This window comes from Tenrec ecaudatus, chromosome 8, assembly GCF_050624435.1.
Source record: "Tenrec ecaudatus isolate mTenEca1 chromosome 8, mTenEca1.hap1, whole genome shotgun sequence".
Taxonomy (NCBI): domain Eukaryota; kingdom Metazoa; phylum Chordata; class Mammalia; order Afrosoricida; family Tenrecidae; genus Tenrec; species Tenrec ecaudatus.
In genome coordinates this window covers 42,835,566-42,854,303 of record NC_134537.1, presented here as the reverse complement: position 1 = coordinate 42,854,303, position 18,738 = coordinate 42,835,566, and the positions used below count along the sequence as shown (strand labels likewise).

The 18,738-nt window shown below is 51.2% G+C and overlaps 1 protein-coding gene across 4 annotated transcripts in view; it reads left to right on the top strand.

Annotated features, from left to right (window-relative positions):
- The window catches only part of KALRN (kalirin RhoGEF kinase), a 727,411-nt gene that overhangs the window by 321,531 nt on the left and 387,142 nt on the right, over positions 1-18,738 (top strand). For all 4 annotated transcript variants that reach the window (XM_075556312.1, XM_075556314.1, XM_075556313.1 and 1 more), the window contains exon 7: positions 14,990-15,181. In XM_075556312.1, coding sequence (XP_075412427.1) covers positions 14,990-15,181 — 192 coding nt within the window. The remainder of the gene's footprint in view (positions 1-14,989; positions 15,182-18,738) is intronic.

Genomic DNA, 18,738 nt, shown 5'->3' with positions numbered 1-18,738 from the left:
GAGCTGGAGAGTAAGTGGCTTCCCATTGTCTTTCCGATAACACTTTCTTACTGTTTGAAAGAGTGCTTGTGACAGAATGGGGGTGTTGGTGGCGCTGAGGTAGGGGTCTGTGTGTCCCACTCGGCACGCCCTCCTGCTGGTCTGTGTTCTCGGTCTCCTTGCTGGAGGCTGAGAAAGCCAAGATGCATAAGACACTCAGCTGTCCTCAGAGAGCTCACCATTGAGCCGTCCTCCCTTCGTGCCCAATGGGAAAGGAACGTTTGCCCATTAGCATACAAGTTGCTAAAGACAGCACTTCGACTTTCTTTGTCTCACTCATAGTCTAGCTCCTGGCCTGGGAACAGTGCCTGGCACTGAGCATGGGCCCAAATGCTTGTTGACTGAATATGGATAGTATGCACACCACATCTGCCTCCAGCCTTGAACAGACTGGGCAGCCTGGCAGGACATGCTTTCAGCAGAAGCTGAGTAAGCACCGTTAGAGGACGGCTACACAATGGTGCCCCTCAGGAAGGAGCCTGGGAACAGTATGCTTACAAGCTCCCAGCACTGCTGGGCAAGATGTACTTTCCCAGTCCGCCTGACCCTGGTGGGGTACGGGGTGGGAGTGGGGGGTTCTTTCAAAGAGTCTAATCCTAATGATGGAAGTAACAGTGCTGAAAAGTGACTCTTCCTGCCAAGAATCAATGTGACCAGGGTTCGCTGTGGACACTGGCGTTTCTAAGGCACAGTTCTTAGGCAACCTGTACTTGTGAAGTCTGGCTGTCATCAGAGGGAAAAGGACACAGGAGGTTCGTTGTTGGTATCTCCACAAACAGCCCAGTGGGTGGAGTGTCCCCTTTCTTCCAAGTCAGTAGGAGAGTAGAGTTTGTTTTCTGATGTTCTCCGGATGACCCTTGCTCTTGGCACCATTGTCCCCAAAGGAGAGAGCCGTGTGCTTGCAGTCGGTCCCCCGTGTACTTGGTGTCTGTGTCTGAGGCAGCAGTCCCCTAACCTTGTTGCCCACTCAAGGTACCTGGGGAGCTTTTGAAAAGACTGCTCCTGGGCCACACCCTTAGGTTTGGATTTAACTCCTGGGGTAGCTGAGCCTGGAAATCTCTGCAGTTTTAAGAATCCAAGTTGAGAATCATGGGTCTCCGATAAAGAGAAGCAAGCGGGATGGGATCCGCCCTGGTATCACACGCTAAAGCTACCAAAGAATGACGCCTGCGGAATGGGTGTGAGAATGTCTCTCCAAGGTCAGACATATCTGGGGAGAAAGGATGCTCATTTTCACACTTCCCCTTGCCCTCCACGGGAGCCCTGGTGGCATAGTGGTTATGCGTTGGGCTGTGATCTGAAAGGACCACAGTTCAAAACCCATAGCTGCTCCACAGTAAAAGACGAGGCTTTCTACTCCTGTAATAAATTAGTCTCAGAAGCTCACAGGGGCGGTTCTACTCTGTCCTGTAGGGTCAGCATGGGTCAGCATCGACTCGATGGCAGGGTCTTTGGTGTTCTGGTTTTGCCCTCCACCCCGAACATCACCAGGTGTCCCCTTGACCTTCCCACACTGGATTCCTATCAGCCTTATTGGGCGATTGGTTCTTGTTCTGTAAGAAGCCCAGCACAGCAGCTTGGATTGGGCAGAGGCTTTCTGAGCATATCTCTGATGCTCAATCCTGGCTTCCTTCAGGCGCTCCCCATCACCTGGCCTGGGCCCTAAGGAAAAGCTTCTCTGAGCCGACCCCCAGGGCTTGGCTCTGATTTCTGACTTGTGGCTGCCACTGGCCCCGCTCAGGCTTCTCTCTTGATTGTTCACCCGCTCCTGGCACCAGACTGGCCCCCCTCCCCCAGACTCCTGGCTGGCTGCCCACCGCTCAGTCCCTCGTTTCTTGTTTCAGCCCCCTGCTAGCCGGGGCTCTCCATCAGGATGGGCCTTGCCTGCGGGTTCTTTGCTGTGGATGTTTGACAGCTACCCCTGAGTGTCCTTGCACGCGTCCACGTATTTCTTCGTAGCCTCTGTCTGCTCTCTGCCAGGTCTGCATCTGCCAAGGAGTTAATCTGTCTGAAATCCAGCCAAGGCTGACTCATTCCTGCTCTTTGAGGTCTCCTGGAGCTGAATGAAAGGCATGATATGGTCCGTGACTCCGAGTGCGTCTGGTGGTGTAATGCACACAAATAGACGTCAACTGGAAAGCACAGCACAGACAGGAAGTCCTGATAGCACTGGGCGGCAGTGTCTTGCATATGTCGTTTGTGCCAGATGAGGGACTGACACTGACCAAGGACATCCAGGAAAGGCCTTTGTGAGTCAGGTCATTCCGAAGGCAAGGAGTCAGGGCCAGGTGGATGGATGGAAAGGAGGCTGTACAAAAACGTCAGCGCTCACGGCCCAGGCAGAGGCCAGGAAAGGAGGAGGAGCAACAAGCTTTCCATCAGGAGGTCCTTTCCGCTCTACCCTCAAAATGCACATCCAGAATCTGACCATTCTCACCCCCGGCCCTAGCACCATCATCTCCTGCCTGGTCCTCCCGCTTCCACCTTGACTCCAGTGGAGTCTCCTTTCAACACGAGAGCCTAATGGCCCTGCCTGGATGTGAGGTGAATCCCTCCCTATCACCCCACTGCTCAGAGCCCTTGGCTGTCATCCTATCTCTCTGGATGAAGTCGGAGATCTCTTCCCCAGAGTCTGCCCATGGCTCTCCATAGCCTGCAGGGCCTGGCCCCCAGTTACCTCTCAGGTCTCAGCTCCTTCTGACTACTCTCCGTGTCAAGTCGCTCGGGCTCCTCGCTCCCTCTGGAACCACCGAGTTCTTTGGTGCCTGTGGCCTTTGTGCCTGATAGCCCCTCTCCCTGGCTCCCTTCCTCCAGATGGCGATGTGGTTCCCTCCGTCACTTCAATCAGGGGGAAACCCAGGTGTCACTTCTCAGAGAACCTTGCCCTCACTCTCCAACCCTCTTTCCCCATTCATTTCTGCAGGAAATATTGGTTCAGGTCTCAGCTGACTCCTCTGCTACATGTCTGCCCTGTGAGTGTAGGAGAGTCTGTCCTGCTCCCTGCTCAAACCATGCCCAGCATGGCTGGATGAATGAAGGGTTGAAGACACACCTAGAATAGCAGATGTCAGGCATGATGTCGATTAAAAGGGCCTCCGCTGTCTGTCCTGTGCTGCTGTGGAAACAGGCCTGTGCTTCAGGTAGCTGGTCCCATGTTTGCACATGGAGAACATTGCTGGGAGGAGGGAGCTGGTAAGAGAGGCCCACCTGCCAGGCTCCTGTCCCTCTTGGACCTGCACTGTCGCAATAATTACAAGCATAAGTTCAGGACCCTCGTGGGGGGAGACTTTAGAGAGTCAGCGGCATTTCCATTGAGTTCTCTCTCGGGGCCTTATTTCCTTGAGATGGATGTTTGATTCTTTAGGCGATGTCTCTCTCCATCGTCTCCTCCCCCAAGAGGCATCCTTGGGCAGCCCACCTGCCTTCTCCTTCATGTCAAGTGCAAGAGCATGGTGGGCAGGAACCTGGGCGGGAGGTGCTACCTCTAGGTCTAGATGTCCTTCCTCGCTGTGTGATCTTTGGCAAGTTATTAAAGCTTCTCAGAGCCTCACCACCTCGTCCACAAGTGGGGGGGGGGGGCAGTAGTGCCTTTGCCAGAGTTGTTGTAAGGATGAAACGTGATTGGTGGCACCGTGTCATGATTGAGCTATTACTGTTACAGGGTCAGGCATGCCAGAAGCCATTGTTCTCTGTGTTCAGGGAAGCTCCTCCGAGGTTCTGACTGTCGGATTTCTGTGTGTACAAACCATCTGCGGGGATCTTGTTAAAGTGCAATGTGGATTTAGAAGGTCCGATTGTGCCTGGCCTCTGCGTTTCTTTTCTTTCTTTTTTTTTTTTTGTGTGAGTGAGACAGTGAGATAGTGAGTGAGTGAGTAAATGAGCGAGAGAGTGAGTTAGTGAGTGAGGGAATTAGTGAGAGAGTGAGTGAGTGATTGAATTAGTGAGAGAGTGAGTGTGAGAGTGCGGCCTCTGCGTTTCTAAGTAACTTTAGGCAACGCAGAGGGCGTAGGCCAAGGTTCCAGCAGCAAAGCTCTCCAAGAGAAAGGGTCATGGGATAAAATACTGGCAAATGTATCTCCCCCTGAAGTCTTGTAGCCTCTGCTTGCATTCTTAAAAGCAGGCCTAAAACCCCTGGGTCCTAACCCAGCGGAGCTACGCACCCCACCCCCCCTCCAACATTCCCTGTGGGTGTCCCTGAATCTGACCCCAACTGTACCCACCTTTCCTCAACAGTTCCTCCCACAAACACACTCGCGTGTGCAAGGAAGATTCACTCCATGCCGAGGAAGGAGAGCAAAGGGGGCTTCACCTTTTCTGAAACCTGCTCCTGGGCATGCTGTGGCCCTCAGACATATGGGCAGGCTCTGCTTCCCATGACTGCTTAATGGTTTGTAAAGCAATTGCTGGAGGAAACATTGCTACAGCGAGCCAGGCCAGAGGGACAGAGGGATTCACGACCAGAGTTATCTTTGCTGAGCCCCGGGCTGCTTCAGCCTGTTTTCCTCTATGCCCGACAGTGACAGATGGCTTCCACATGGTTTGACCTACTGTTCGGCCAAACCCGAGCAGATAGTCATCCATCAGCTGCCCTATTTGGGCGTCCCCAGAGGGCACCCTCTGACTTTGAGGAGGCAGGAAATGGAGGTTTCATTTAGAGCGCATCCTGTCTCAGAGCTAACTTGTAGTATCGTTTCAGGCATGGACGGTTCTCCTCCAGATGTTACTAGCCCAGTGTCCATATGTTTCCAGGTGGACTCAGCAGGTTTACATAGTAATGTTAACTTAATTAATCATCAGCGGATGCTCTAACGACTTCAGGGCCCGGTGTGGGCTTGGCCCGAGCAACGGTGTAAACAGCACGTATCCTGGTATGGAATGAGGGAAAGGAGGTGAGACCCCACACTTTCCATTACGTTGACAGGATCTCTTTATTTTCTTACTGATACCGAACGATTGCTCTCAAGGCCTCTCCAACAGCAGTTCGCAACCTGTGGGTCACGACCCCTTTGGGGGTCCAACGACCCTTTCACGGGGGCCGCCTGATTCATAACAGTAGCAAAATGACAGTTATGAAGTAGCAATGAAAATAATTTAATGGTTGGGGGTCACCACAACCTGAGGAACTGTATGAAAGGGCATGAGGAAGGGTGAGAACCACTGCTCCAGAAGCTGTGTGGAAACATTGCCAGGTGCTCTCCTCGTGGCTCGAGGGTGATGAAGTAAAAGCTTGGGTTCATAAAAGTTGCCGGGCGGGAGGAGACGGCGGTCAGTGGAGGAGCCGTGCAGACTGGGATCCTGGCGACCTGTCTTCTAGTTCTAATTCTACCCGCCCTCTGTGTCTTTGAGCAAACACCTGAGTGATTTAATGCATGTTTTAAGAATGGACTGCTAAGTGGAGAAAATAGGTAAGTTGTCAAAGATTTCGTTTTGCTTGGCTCCATAATCAATCCCCATGGAAGCAGAGCCAAGAGACCGAGTAATGGACTGCATTAGACAATTGTACTGCAGCAGGCCTGTCAAGCACCTCATGGAGTACGTCGCACGTGACCCAAGCCGTGGTGGCATTTTCAATGGGCTCCCCTGCTTGCAAACGCTGGACACTGAAGCAGGAAGACTGGGGCAAACGGATGCCACTGACTGTGGTCTTGGTGAAAAATATTAAACACGTGGACTCCCAGAAGAAGGAGCAGATCTGTATTGGAAAAGGAAGAGCCAAAACGTTCCTTAGAAGCAAGGATGGCGAGACCTCATCTCACGTGCTTCGGGCATCTTATCAGGGAGGACCAGTCCCTGGAGAGGACCTCATGCTTGAGCCTAAACAAGATGGGCTGACGGCGTGGCTGTGACAGGGCTCAAACTGAACAATAGCAAAGATGGCTCGGGACCAGGGAGCGTTTTCTTCTACCAAGTCGGAACCTACTTGACACCCAATGAGACAACACGTGGACTCAAGAAATACCCATGTTTCCATTCCTTTTTTACCTTTGGCTAACTGTAAAGTAATATGAACTTGGTTTCTAAAACACTTTAGAGTGCATTTTATATTATTTTCCTTGCAAAAGGAATATCTTTCATTGCTGTATGCAAATACTACTTCAATTAAATGAACAACTAAAAACTAAACAAGCTTTACCAAAGTAAAAATGCATGAACCAATTTGAGTAATGACAAGTTTCATGGAGTACAGCCTGGCCAAATCTACTTAAATTAAAAATATATGTATCTTTTGTCTTAGCAACTCCTACTATTTTCTGGTGCAAAACAACTTAAAAAAATTAAAGGCAACCTATGTGCTTCAATGAAAAGAATCCACTCCCAAGCCCATTGTCCTCGAGCCAAGTCTCCCTCATGGAGACCTTAGTGGGCAGAATAGAATCTCCCATCGGATATCCGAGTGGTGATATTTATGTTAGCAGATTGTCACAGCTTTCTCTATGGAGTGAGTAGTGGTTTGAACTGCCAGTCTTTCAGTTACCAGCCATGAACTTTAACCACTAAACCACCAGGGCTTCTCAGTAGAGAATAGAGATTCTAAAACACCCATTTTTTAAAACCACAAATTTTGCCTAATAGTAAAAAATTACCAAAGTTATTTGTTTTTAAAAAGTTGCCCCCCCTCCTCTCAAGTACTCCCTCAATGCAAGAACACTTTGTTCTATTAAACTGGTTTTCCATGATGCTTACCTTCCTGACATGATTGCTGAAGACAAAGCTGGTGCATAAGCAAATGTGAGGAAAGCTGATGGTGCCCAGCTATCAAAAGATATAGCGTCTTGGGCCTTAAAAGCTTGAAGGTACAAGCGGCCACCCAGTTCAGAAGCAACAAAGCCCACAAGAAAGAAGCACACCAGCCTGTGCAATCACAAGGTGTCAAAGGGATCAGTTATCTGGCATCAAAGGCCAAAAAAATCATATCATTGTGTGATCACCTCCCTGATATTTACTGAAGACAAATGGGTGCATAAGAAAATGGGGTGAAGAAAGCTGATGGTGCCTAGCAATCAAAAGATATAGCGTCTGGGGTCTTAAAGGCTTGAAGGTACAAGCGGCCACTTAGTTCAGAAGTAACAGAGTCCACATGGAAGATGCACACCAGCCTGTGCAATCAGGAGGTGTCAAAGGGATCAGGTATCAGGCGTCATCTGAACAAAAAAATCATATCATTGTGAATGAGGGAAAATGCGGAGTGGAAACCCAAAGCCCATCTGTAGACAATTAGACATCCCCTTAGAGAAGGGTCATAGGGAGGAGACAAGCCAGTCAGGGTTTAGTGTAGCAACAATGAAACATACAACTTTTCTCTAGTTCCTACCCTGTTTCCCTGAAAGTAAGGCATCCCCCGAAAATATGACCTACTTAAAGTTTTGCCTCTCGCTGAAATATAAGGCATCCCCCCGTGAATAAGACCTCCCCCAAAATCAGCCCCCCACAAAAGCTACCATAACTCTGGACTGTAGTGGTAGGCGGCACCACACAGATCACTTTTGGCTGCAGCGCAGCTGGAGCAGACAGGAAGTGTGAGGTCTCTTTTAATAAAACAATAGCTATACTACATTCTTCTTCATGGAAAAATAAGGCATACCCTGAAAATAAGACACTGTCTTATTTTGGGGGAACAGGGTAAATGCAAAGCCCCCCCCCCACTATCATGATCCCAATTCTACCTTACAAATCTAGCTAGGCCAGAGGATGGACACTGGTACAGATAGGAACTGGAAACACAGGGAATCCAGGGCGGATGATCCCTTCAGGACCAGTGGTGAGAGTGGCGATACCAGGAGGGTGGTTTTGAAAGGTGGGGAACCAAGGATCTACATATAACCTCCTCCCTGGGGGACGGACAACAGAAAAGTGGGTGAAGGGAGACGTTGGACATTGTAAGATATGACAAAATAATAATTTATAAATTATCAAGGGTTCATGAGGGAGGGGGGAGCAGGAAGGGAGGGGTTAAAAATGAGGGGCTGATGCCAGGGGCTTGAGTGGAGAGTACATGTTTTGAGAATGATAAGGACAATGAATGTACAAATGTGCTTTACACAATTGATGTATGTATGGATTGTGATAAGAGTTGTATGAGCCCTAATAAAATGATTTTTAAGAAAAGTTGCCCCTTTCTTGATACAGAATAGAACTAAGAAGAAAGGTGCTCCCTTCAGGTTCAGGTTCAGTTACAGGCCGTCACCTGTTGGCCAGTGGAGGCTTCATTGCTGTTCTGATGCTAAACAGGCTTTAACAGTGCTCCAGACTAAGACAGCCTTGAGCAGCCTGGTGACGAGCGAGCCATGGAAAACCCCAGAGACCTCTGGGGTCCAGTCTGCAACCCATCGTGGGGATGGCACGGGACTGGGCAACCTTCTGTCCTGTTGTGCTTGAGAGGTCATTGTGAGTCAGAGACTGCCTGAGCAGAAGCTAGCAACAATGAAATGCTCCCACCACTGTGCACGTCAGGTGCCCATAAACATTCAGGAACTGCTAACATTTGGGTACATTTCTCTGTTATGCATAATACTCTTCTCAGCAGAGGCTTGACTGTTATGTACTTTTCATTTGGCTTTTGGTTTAGCATTGTTTGATCTGAATGGCTGACGAATACCTGGCTTGCCCTTGGGCTGATTCTCTTAACTTTTAGATTTGGAGGCCCCATTCTCTAGGATTCCTCAGGAGGACTGAGTGCCTTTGGGAAAGTGGCCACTAAGTGGTGGTCCTACCTCACATCCTTGGGCAATCTGACATACAGATGGCAACTTTGTTCTCTCAATTGTAACTTACAAGCTATTGCCCAGTTAACTGGGATGGAATGAGAGCCATGCACCCAGAATTCATTGCTACAGAGGTGAGATAGCTCTGAGATGGCTTCCCTCTGCCTCTTGGGAGATGAAGACAAGAAACCTAGAGCTGAGTCATGTCACTGTGGGACAACAATGATAAAGGCCCCATGTCCTCTGTTGAGAGAATGGCATAATCACCCTACCACAGGAATGAGGGTTCTGTGCCTTCTGAAATGAAACCAGCGGTAAGGAGAAGGACCTGCCGTCTCTGATGTATACGGAGCAGAGGTGCCCGTGCCTGGTGTCCTGGGTGTGGGCCACACGTGCCAATAGAGATGCTTCAAGGTGGCTGTCTCATGAGACAGAGACCCCTGTTTTCCCAACAGGTAAGGAAGGACAGTGTGTTGCAAGTGAATAGCTAACAACATGAGTCGCTGGCTAATTCTGAATTCCAGAGCTCTTTGGCCCAAGAAAAGACCTGCGTACAGGGCAAGACCCCAGACCCTTAGCTCCCGGGGTGGAGCGTAGTGCAGTGGCCTGGCAAGCACCACGGGCCGCTGGGACTTGACACTGCTGCCGGAGCAGACTCCTCCCGGGACAGTGCCACCACAGGGGGTTCACTGGGAAATGCCACGAGATGCTCAGCTACTTGCTTCGCCTCTGGTTGGAATCACTAATAGATTTGTGCTTGTGCTTTTTACTGAAACTTGGGTTCGGGACCTTAAAACCAGTCTGCTGGAACTGGATGGCAGAGAAGGCATGCTACTTGTTTATTTCTGTTACATAGTAGGCAACCAGACGCATGCTTTATGGTTTCTCATGCAGCTCACTGGAAGAGTTTCTGATTGAGGATGGGCACTTAACACACACACCCTACCAAAAACTCGCTGCCATCAATTTGATTCTGACTCATACCAACCCTATAAAACAGGGTAGAACTGCCACTGTGGGTTTCCAAGACTGTACCTCTTTCTAGAATTAGAAAGCTGGGGCTTTCTACAGAGGAGTACCTAGTGGTTTTGAACAGCTGACCTGTGGTTCTCGACCCAACCACGATACCACTAGGGCTCCCTTAGCAGCCAGAAAGGCAAGTCAGTCTCTTTTCCTTTGGAAGGAAGTGAGTGGAATTCAAAGAACACACACACCTGGCAATGTTTTACTCTGACAACCAGCCCCAGACGCAGCGTTTAGGGCGACCAAAATTGTAGCCTGTGATAGTCTTCATTTCTGGAAGAACCTGTGTCTCTCTCAGAATGCAGCACATCAGAGAACTTGTTTGGAGAGCAGGCATCGCTAGTTTATTTTAGATGGGAACTTGCCATGATCATGCAAGCAACTTGGCGAGTTCTTGTACCCAGAAGGGGGGTACCCAGGAACTGGGTTCCAAGGGAAAGCCCGTGTCAGGGCTAGAAACTGTTCAAGGTCCTGCCGAGCGGTTCTCTCTGGAGAACCAGTCTGCTCCATGGGTTTCCGTTAATCACCGCAGGAGGCTACCCACCCAGGAGATGGTCCCTGCAGATCTCCAATTAGTGACTGCAGCGATAAGCCAAGGACATGGAGGTAACACAAGTGGGGGCAGGAGCTTTGGACAAGGAGGTTTTCCTAGAACTATGCATTGTTCTCTTTCACAAAAATGAGAGGCGTAAGGCTTTGAAGGGAGGATGGGGGCGCTGACTGTGTTTCAGACCTGTTGCACTCGGGAGTAGAATGTGGTCACATCTGGGCCTATGAGATGCTCTGACGAGCACCGTATGTGTGTATGGGGATGTGACTTTAGTGAAGCAGCTTGGAAGTCGGGGCTTAAGAAGATACATCAAGCCCGAGACTGTAGTGATGTTCTTGGCTTCTAGCCAGGGATGCTGGGCAGCTCCGCTGAGATGGCAGGAGGGCTGCTGGCCTTGGGACTTGGAGGCTAGCTCTAGCCCTAGCTTTGGCGCCCACACTCAGAGCTGATAGAGGAGCCGTGGGGCTGGGCTATGTGCCCCGCGTGGTTAGCAGCACCCCCTCTGTGGGCTGGCTCCGTGCGTGCTTGGACCACGCTTGGCCATCCTATAGTGTGGAGCAGCTGGGACAGTCTTTTCGGAGTATGGATCAGGTCATGGCCCTCTGTTTTTAAAACCATCTATTGCACCTGGACCCTTGACATGTCAGCTACCCAGATTTCTTCACTTTATGTCCCACCTCCTCCTGGGAGACACTGTGGCTTCCTGAGACAGAACTGTGGCCTCCAGACGTCTCGCTACACTCAGTCTGAGTGCCCGCCATAAAGAGAGAACGCACCTCCAGACCTGGATTAGGAAAAGGACGTGACTCAGTCAGGCAGTGAACCTCTGGGCCCTGCAGTCCAACTCTCACGTTCACGGATGAGAACACTAAGGGCAGAGCAGTCAGATGCCATTGTAAGTTGGGGCCAAAGCTGAGACCAGATCCTATGTCTCCTGACTAATGTCCTTTGATGCCCTTGACTGATGGACCACTCTGCGGATCCTGGGGCCCTCAGGCTAGCAAAGAAGCCCAGAGAACCGGACCAAAGGGAAAGGGGTGGCGGAGAAGCTGCAAATCCTACGGAGTCAGAATGGCCCTCCCTGCTGACTGTGTCCCCTGGACAGATGTGCCTCCGTGTCACAGAAGCATGGATACATGGACCGAAGGCTGTGAGATTTCATTCCTGCCCCAGGATTAAGCACCTGAGTCATTCAGACCCGGTCCAGCTCTTTCAGCTCAGTCTCTCCTTTTAAGTCATCTGGCCCTTTGTCACCATTGCTCTCTGCTCCTCGGACTGTGGCCGTCTTTCTTGTACTCAGGGGCAAACTGTGCTTCAGAAGCTCTCTGCCCCTTTGTCTTTGCCCCGGGGCAAGGAAACTGAAGCAGCAGCAGATAAGCCTGGACCACACGACTGGGCTCCACTGCTTTAATACACTTGAGAAGGGACAGGTAGAGGAAAACAATGAGCAAATGCATGAGCCGGCATTCTATTTACCCCGCTCTTGAGAAGTGCACTGTCTCTGCTTCCTTTGTGAAGCAGAATCGTTCGTTCATTTCAGTTAGACGTTTCTCTGCCCACTACTAAAGGAAACATGAAAGTGTTTACTGGGCCTGTCGCTAGAACGTGCATGGAAGCTGAGGTCTCTTGGGTTGAGTGTTCAATTATACCCACGAACAAGAATTAAAGGGAACTTGAAACCCTCCTCCCCACCATCCCTGGCCATTGCTCAGACCTCTTCCCGCCGAACACGCCCAGTCAGCTGCTTATCCCTCTCTGGAAGTACTTGCTTGGTTTTGCTCTAAATTACAGTTATTTGTGACTTGTCGGAAGTCTTAGCTGTTAGCCCCTGAAGCCTGGGGATGGATGGGCAGGAATCCTCTCTCATTCTTCCTGGATCCCCTCCAACTCCAAGCACAGAGCCTGGCCCACTCTCCATACCTAATGGAATGAGTGACAGGGCGGTCACCCTCTCCAGTGGCTGCTGCGGCCCATAGCTGGGTGTGAGCGGAACCAGGTGCCCTGGGTGGGGCTGTGAGGGCCAAAGGACAGGGAGGGGCATGCCCTGCTCTTGGTGCTGTTCTTGTGTTCCACTTGACCAAAGCACACAAGCTTCTCACCAGGGCGGGGGGGGGGGCAGCACCCTGAGACCCAGCTGGATAACCAGAGGGCACTCAGATCGGAAGGCTGCTAAGAAAAACACATTTATATTGATGCTGCCAGTGCCCCGCCCATATCTCGTTAGCCTGGGGAGGGGGTGGTCTGCATGCAGATGGCTCCCCTGCCTACCCACGTGTCTGCCCACGATTCGTCTCTGCCTTTACCTGAGCAGTGAGCTTGGCCTCTCTCTGAGTCTGTCTGGAAATGCCCAAAGATGACCAGGTGAAACTACATGGGATTTCCTGCACAAACACCCCAGCTCAGCATGTGCTCTAGTGTCCCCAGAAGGGATGCACCCCAGTTGCTCCCCTCAGTAACCTCTTATTAACCTACTCCATTCACTCCCCTCCTCTCCCTGTTTAACGTTCCAACCTTTCTCTCGGGACTTCTGGGGGCCAGACCCCAAATAAACTACCCGTCCCCAAACCATTGTCTCCAGATCTGCCTGGAGGGAGCCCGGACGAACACGGTGACGCAGCAGGCACTTTGGGGAAGGTGTCCAAGTGTGATTCCCCTAACAGTGACAACTATTAAAATCTGTCCATGCTTCCTCCCTCACCCCCATCTTGTCTTCTATTTTTAAGTGCCGAGTTTGATTTTTCTGTCAGGTCTATAAATAGAGTTTAATTTTTAGTTAGGATCTGTCTCCTAACTCGGAGAACAGGGATGAATCTTTGGATATTATCAAATAATAGGAGCCAGTACGATTCTAGCTCCACCAAGGAGCTGCTCATGCCAGAATGGCCTCAGGCCAGACTAAAGAGGTGACCCCTGGGGATCCCCAGCATCGGGACAGGTTGGTTTCCAGCACTTACTTCAGTTAACCTTTTCAACTTCCACCTAGACCTCTTCAGTAAGGGAGATCTCTATCAGCCTGACCCCAGTTTGCAGTGGCTTGCTTGGCAGCTGTGGACAGCTCAGATCAATGGAGGCCATTGAGGAAAGAGAGAAAATAAAGAGCCTTCATTAAATCTCACCCCTCCCCCAGCATTAATGATCGACACCTGAGTTTGCAGAACCGTGATGCAGAAACCCCAGGTCTGGGGGATAGTTCTTATCTGAGAGCATCTGAAACAAAGAAGGAAGGACTGCTTGAGCAGCCTGCCTTCCCCCTAACCCCCCCCCCTGCCGTTCTGGGGGCCCATGTTTCTGTGATTCACAGAAGCACAGTGTGGGTGCCACAGTATTACTTGATTGTTTTGACACCTCCGACAATTAATAGGAGGTGGCGGTTAAAAATAACTGCCATCACTCCCGTGCTTGTATCTGTGGGGTTTTTCTTTTGTCTTGTTCCTTCCTGGAGGGTTTGCTGATGGACCGGTAGGGAAAAATGCCCTGTCCCTGGCTTTCTAATTGCAAGCAGAGATGGGGAGGCATGTGAACAAAACACAAGATGAGGGGAGTCACCAGGAGCCCCCACCCTGGGTCTCTGAAGCACCCTCATAGGACTTTCAGGGTCAGGTAGGGCGATGCTCTTAATGAAGCAGAGCAATAGGAAAGGGTTCCGCAGGCTTCAGTCTTAAGTGGCGTAGATGTTTTCAGAGTACAGATCTGTGGCATGGTGTCTGTAATGTGCGCAGCCTGCACAGTGATCTATTTCCAAAATTTCAATCATCCTGAACAGAAACTTGTACATCTTAGCCCGAAGAACTGCTGTGGCTTTCACTGATTTTTGCGTCTCCCCTACTGAAAGCCAAGGGGGCCCCAGCTCTTTGGGGGGCACAGAGCTGTGGGCCACGTCTGCCCAGAGTGTCCTCTGTACTTGGGCTAGCGTCACCGCCCTGTGCTGCCATCTAGTTGGCCTGGGACTCACGGCCACCCCGCACAAAACCAACAGAGCTGCCCAGTCCTGCACCATCCCCAGCTCACCTGTGAATGGAGCCCTTGTAATCCCCAGCATTTTCCACCCGATGGTTTTTGAAAGAATTCACCAGGCCTTTCTTCCTGGTCAGTCTTTATTCAAAAGCCCCACTAAAGCCTGTTCGTTGTTGACTTCAAAGAGCAAGCCTCTGGCGACACGGGTGGTGGCTGTGCATGGAGGGCATGGGCTAGGAATCGAACTCAGGCGAGAATCCTCCCACCGATCTAGCGAGGTGCCCTGGCATACAATTTCCTCACTGAGAGGTGTACACTCATCTCCTTTAGCGTTGGCTGTAGCCAGCGCCTTTGCTGCCAGGCTGCAGCTCTTGACAGCACTGCCGCCTTGCATTGACCACATGGCGGCGGGTGGGGGTGGGTGTTTCCGAGCATTGGATCAGACCACGCGCATCGCGGGGCCACACACTGACAGCACAGGAACAATCCCAGTCCCCCGGGATCAAAGGCTGCCACTGCTGCCCCCTATCTGCCTAGCTCTTCGGTCTTAGAGGAAGACACCCTTTGGTCCAAGAATATAAATACTTGGTCTACATCAGCTTCTCCCAAATGTTTCGTTTGGGGGCAGCCTCCTGCTACAAATATTCTCTTTGGCCTCACCATGCTTAACAGATGCCCTCTCTGCCTGCCCCACTGAGCGCTCCCTCTCCTTGCTTCCCAGAATGCCTACGTCAACATCAACCGCATCATGTCGGTGGCCTCCCGCCTCTCGGAGGCTGGCCACTATGCCTCACAGCAGATCAAGCAGATCTCCACGCAGCTGGACCAGGAGTGGAAGAGCTTTGCCGCGGCCCTGGACGAGCGCAGCACCATCCTCGCCATGTCTGCCGTGTTCCACCAGAAGGCCGAGCAGGTGAGGCCAGGCGGGAAGCAGGGTGGGTCTGAGGGACCGGCCGGGAGAATGTGCACGCAGCTCTACAGAGAGGCCCCCTCTCTCTCCGCACACTGCAGACACTGCTGAAGGCTTGCAGCCATGACCCTATTCTGCCGCTTCCACTGCCCCGGGTACACAAAGAACCATCGGCAGCTCTAGTGACTCTGCTTAGCATACAAACCAGAGGAGCACCATGCCTCTATATGTTCTGCTTGGCCGATTACTGTGTGTGTGTGTGTGTTGTTGTTGTTGTTGTGTACGCACAGTTTAATTTCCCTTAACCCAGACCAAAGGGATGAAAACGTCAACACAAGAAAAACTCGTAAATGAGCATTTGACATTGGTATTAATCATGTAGTGAGTCACATGGTGGATGGAAACAGTCATCGTTGCCCGGTCCTGTGAGGCCACACTCTGAGATCTTGCTAGCCCACTGTACGGAGGTTCGTGGCCTACTCAATGCCTGATGGGGTGTGAGTGCTGGCGCCTGTGAGCTCATGAAGGGCCAGTTGTAAGTGTTTGCCAGGCATCTTGAGTTTTTATTTTGTTGTTGTTCGTGGCTGTCAAGTGGATTCCAACTGGTAGCAACCTAGTGTGTGAAAGTAGAACTAACTGGTCCTGAGGGCGCCCGAGTGTGTGACTTTTAAGAAGCAGCTCTCCTGTGGAACGAAGCACCTCTGGGTGCATTCAAACGGGGAGCCTCACTATGTTCTCATAGTCCTGAGTATTTGACTCTATTTTATTGCCGTCTACAGTACTGGTGATGTAGTGGTTCTGCATTGGGCTGTGATCTGCATGGTCAACAGTTCAAAACCACCAGCAGCTCCAAGGGAGAAAGCCTGGGCTTTCTACTCCTGTAAACAGTGACAGTCTCGGAAACCCACGGGGTGGCTGTGAGTCAGCGTTGGCTCGATGGCAGAGTCTGGGCTTTGAGTCTCCTGCTCTCTGCGTCCGTCAGCTTCTTTTCATTGATGGGATGTGGCAGAGGGGACCCTATTCCTTCCCTAGCAAACCAGGGCTTGATTGGCCATTTTACTGACGATCTAGAGTCTCAACAGAGTGATGGTGACAGTGTTTTAAAGCTGACAGTCTGTCCTGTCTGTAGCTGTGGCCCACACATTGAGGAGGCATTCTCTGCTGCCAGTGCTCATAACCGCGAGGAAGGTCAGCAGTCACCTCCATCCCTGCCCAGAGAAGGGTGCTCTCACAGAAGCCTTCAGATTTTTCACCTTGACACCCTTAATGCCCACCGTCCCCCCACGGTAGTGTCAGAATATGCCCACTGGTACTGTGTCACCAGAGGTGGCTGTGGTGTTCATACGACGTAAATGAAAATCCACCAGGCCGCCCTATGAGGCTCCACTAGCCGTGTGAAATTGACTCTTTGTAGATTTTGTGCTACATGTCCTTTATACCAGTAAAACGTATCATTGTATATGTGTGTATGTGTACGTGTGTGTGATATGCAGGTTGTTAATCATCACACAGCTAAAATCTAAAATCACATAGTTAGTCTATGAACAGCTGGGATTTCACTCCAGGTGTCTACCATTAAAGTCTTACCCTCCGAACTCTTTTCTCTGAATCACACTTCGGGTAACTTCAGATCATGGAGAGATGGGCCCCAGGTTTAACCTGCCATCTCTTGCTCTGCTAGCCACTGCAACACAGACCGTGGCATGTGGGATCTAAGCCCCACCCAGTATTGACTAGTTTCTTAGGCAAGTCACTTCACCAATCTCAGCCTGGTTCCTCCTCCCTGATGGGGCCTCAGTGAGTCCTGGTGGCAAAATGGCGATGCTTGGCTGCTAACAAAAGATGGGCCATTCAAGCCCACCAGCCCCTTGTAGGAGATGTGGCCATGAAGATTGATTGTAGCCTGGAAAATGGGATGGGGCCGTTCTACTTCGTGGTATTGGGCTCCATGGGTCGGCCTTGACTGGAAGGTACCCAACACAACCACCACAACCTAAACCTCACAGGGCTCTTCCAAGGTCGTGGTGGTGTGCCCTGGTTACATGGCAAGAGCAATTCCTGGGGGCATTGTTTCCAGTGCTGTGTAGTGTGGACATCTTTGTGTTTCCTCCATTTGTGTCTACTCCCGCCTGGGAACTCCCCCCACAGACTGAGCTCCCGAGACACAAGCCAAGCACAGTCCTTCCACTGAAAGGGATCCAGTTGGATTGTCTTCTTTCAGAGAAGGCGCCGGTGGTGACCGATGCGACCGGTTCATTCATGGCAAAGTGGGTACATTGATTTCTCTCCCGTTCTCCCCACCACTGTCCCACGTTTGCACAGATGGGAAGGAAGACGCTGTGCTTCCCTCATCTGGGTCTGGCCGGCTCCCTTAGCTGGCTGTCTGGTGGGATCCTCCTGACGGTGTTCCGCAGAGAAACCCAAAGAGCTCAGGGAGGCACACACCCCACACTTGACACAAGACCGTGAGCTGCGTTCAGCTGCCAGCAGGACACAGATGCCTCCGAGGGGTTAGGGAACACCCAGGGTGGCAGCCCTGAGCTGTTCGAGAATTGCTGGGAGATGACCTCGTGGGATAAAAACATGTAGATGGGAAACTCTGGGACCACCAAAGCCAGCAGGCAGGGCCGGACCGCTTGGAAGTGACTCCAGCCGTGGCAGAGGAAAGTGCAGTGGTAGGCCAAGGGAATGGAAGGAGCCCACTTTTGATGCTGCCTGGCTTGGATGAGTTTGGGGAAGAAGAAATTGTGTGCGTATTCAGTTTTTCATGTCATTTCTGCAGGTATGACCAGCCTTTTAGGGGAATCTATAAACCGTGCCTCTTTGTCACTTGGGAGAGCTTCGTTCAAGGCGATTTTCCCTGTATTTATGTAGGCAGCCCTTTATTGTCCTCCCAGGGGCTGTGGTAGGAAATGGACGAGAAAGGTATTTAGGCAATTAACGTAGATGGGGCTGTGCACCAGGCAAGCCGAGTCACACAGACCCATTTCAGGCTGTTGGGCGAAGAATTATTTGCATTTCAAGAGGTATGTTTTTCCACCCAATAAACCTGCGTGATTTCAGTTAGCTCTCCCTTTGTGCGTGGAGACGCTGGGTCTTCCAGTTGTTCATTCTACTTCTGATCTACCTTCACGTCGGCCAGGCTCCAGCCCGACCTATCATTCCCCAGGAGCCACACATGCCTGTCATCCTGCTGCCTCTCCCTGAGTCTATCCTAGGGAGATTGACCCAGCCCTGGGAGTTCTACACCCCCTGTGGGGCCGGCTCTGGGTTCCTAATGGTTCTGCATGCAGCAAGCTCTTAATTACACTCCACAGCTTAACACACACATGCGCTTCCGTTAGAGCTACGTACGCATCCTGTGCACAAGCACAGGCTCATGGCCGGGGTGTGGTGGCGGAGGGGGCCTCGTGCATCCCAGTGAGATGTTTCCACACCAGCACTTGGGGGGTGGAGGGGTGATTCCCACACCCGGTAGGTTCCTAACAGTCATCCCTGTGTGTGGAAACCACACCTAAAGAGGGACCTCAGCCCTGCTTCTTACTGGGCTTGTTGTTCAG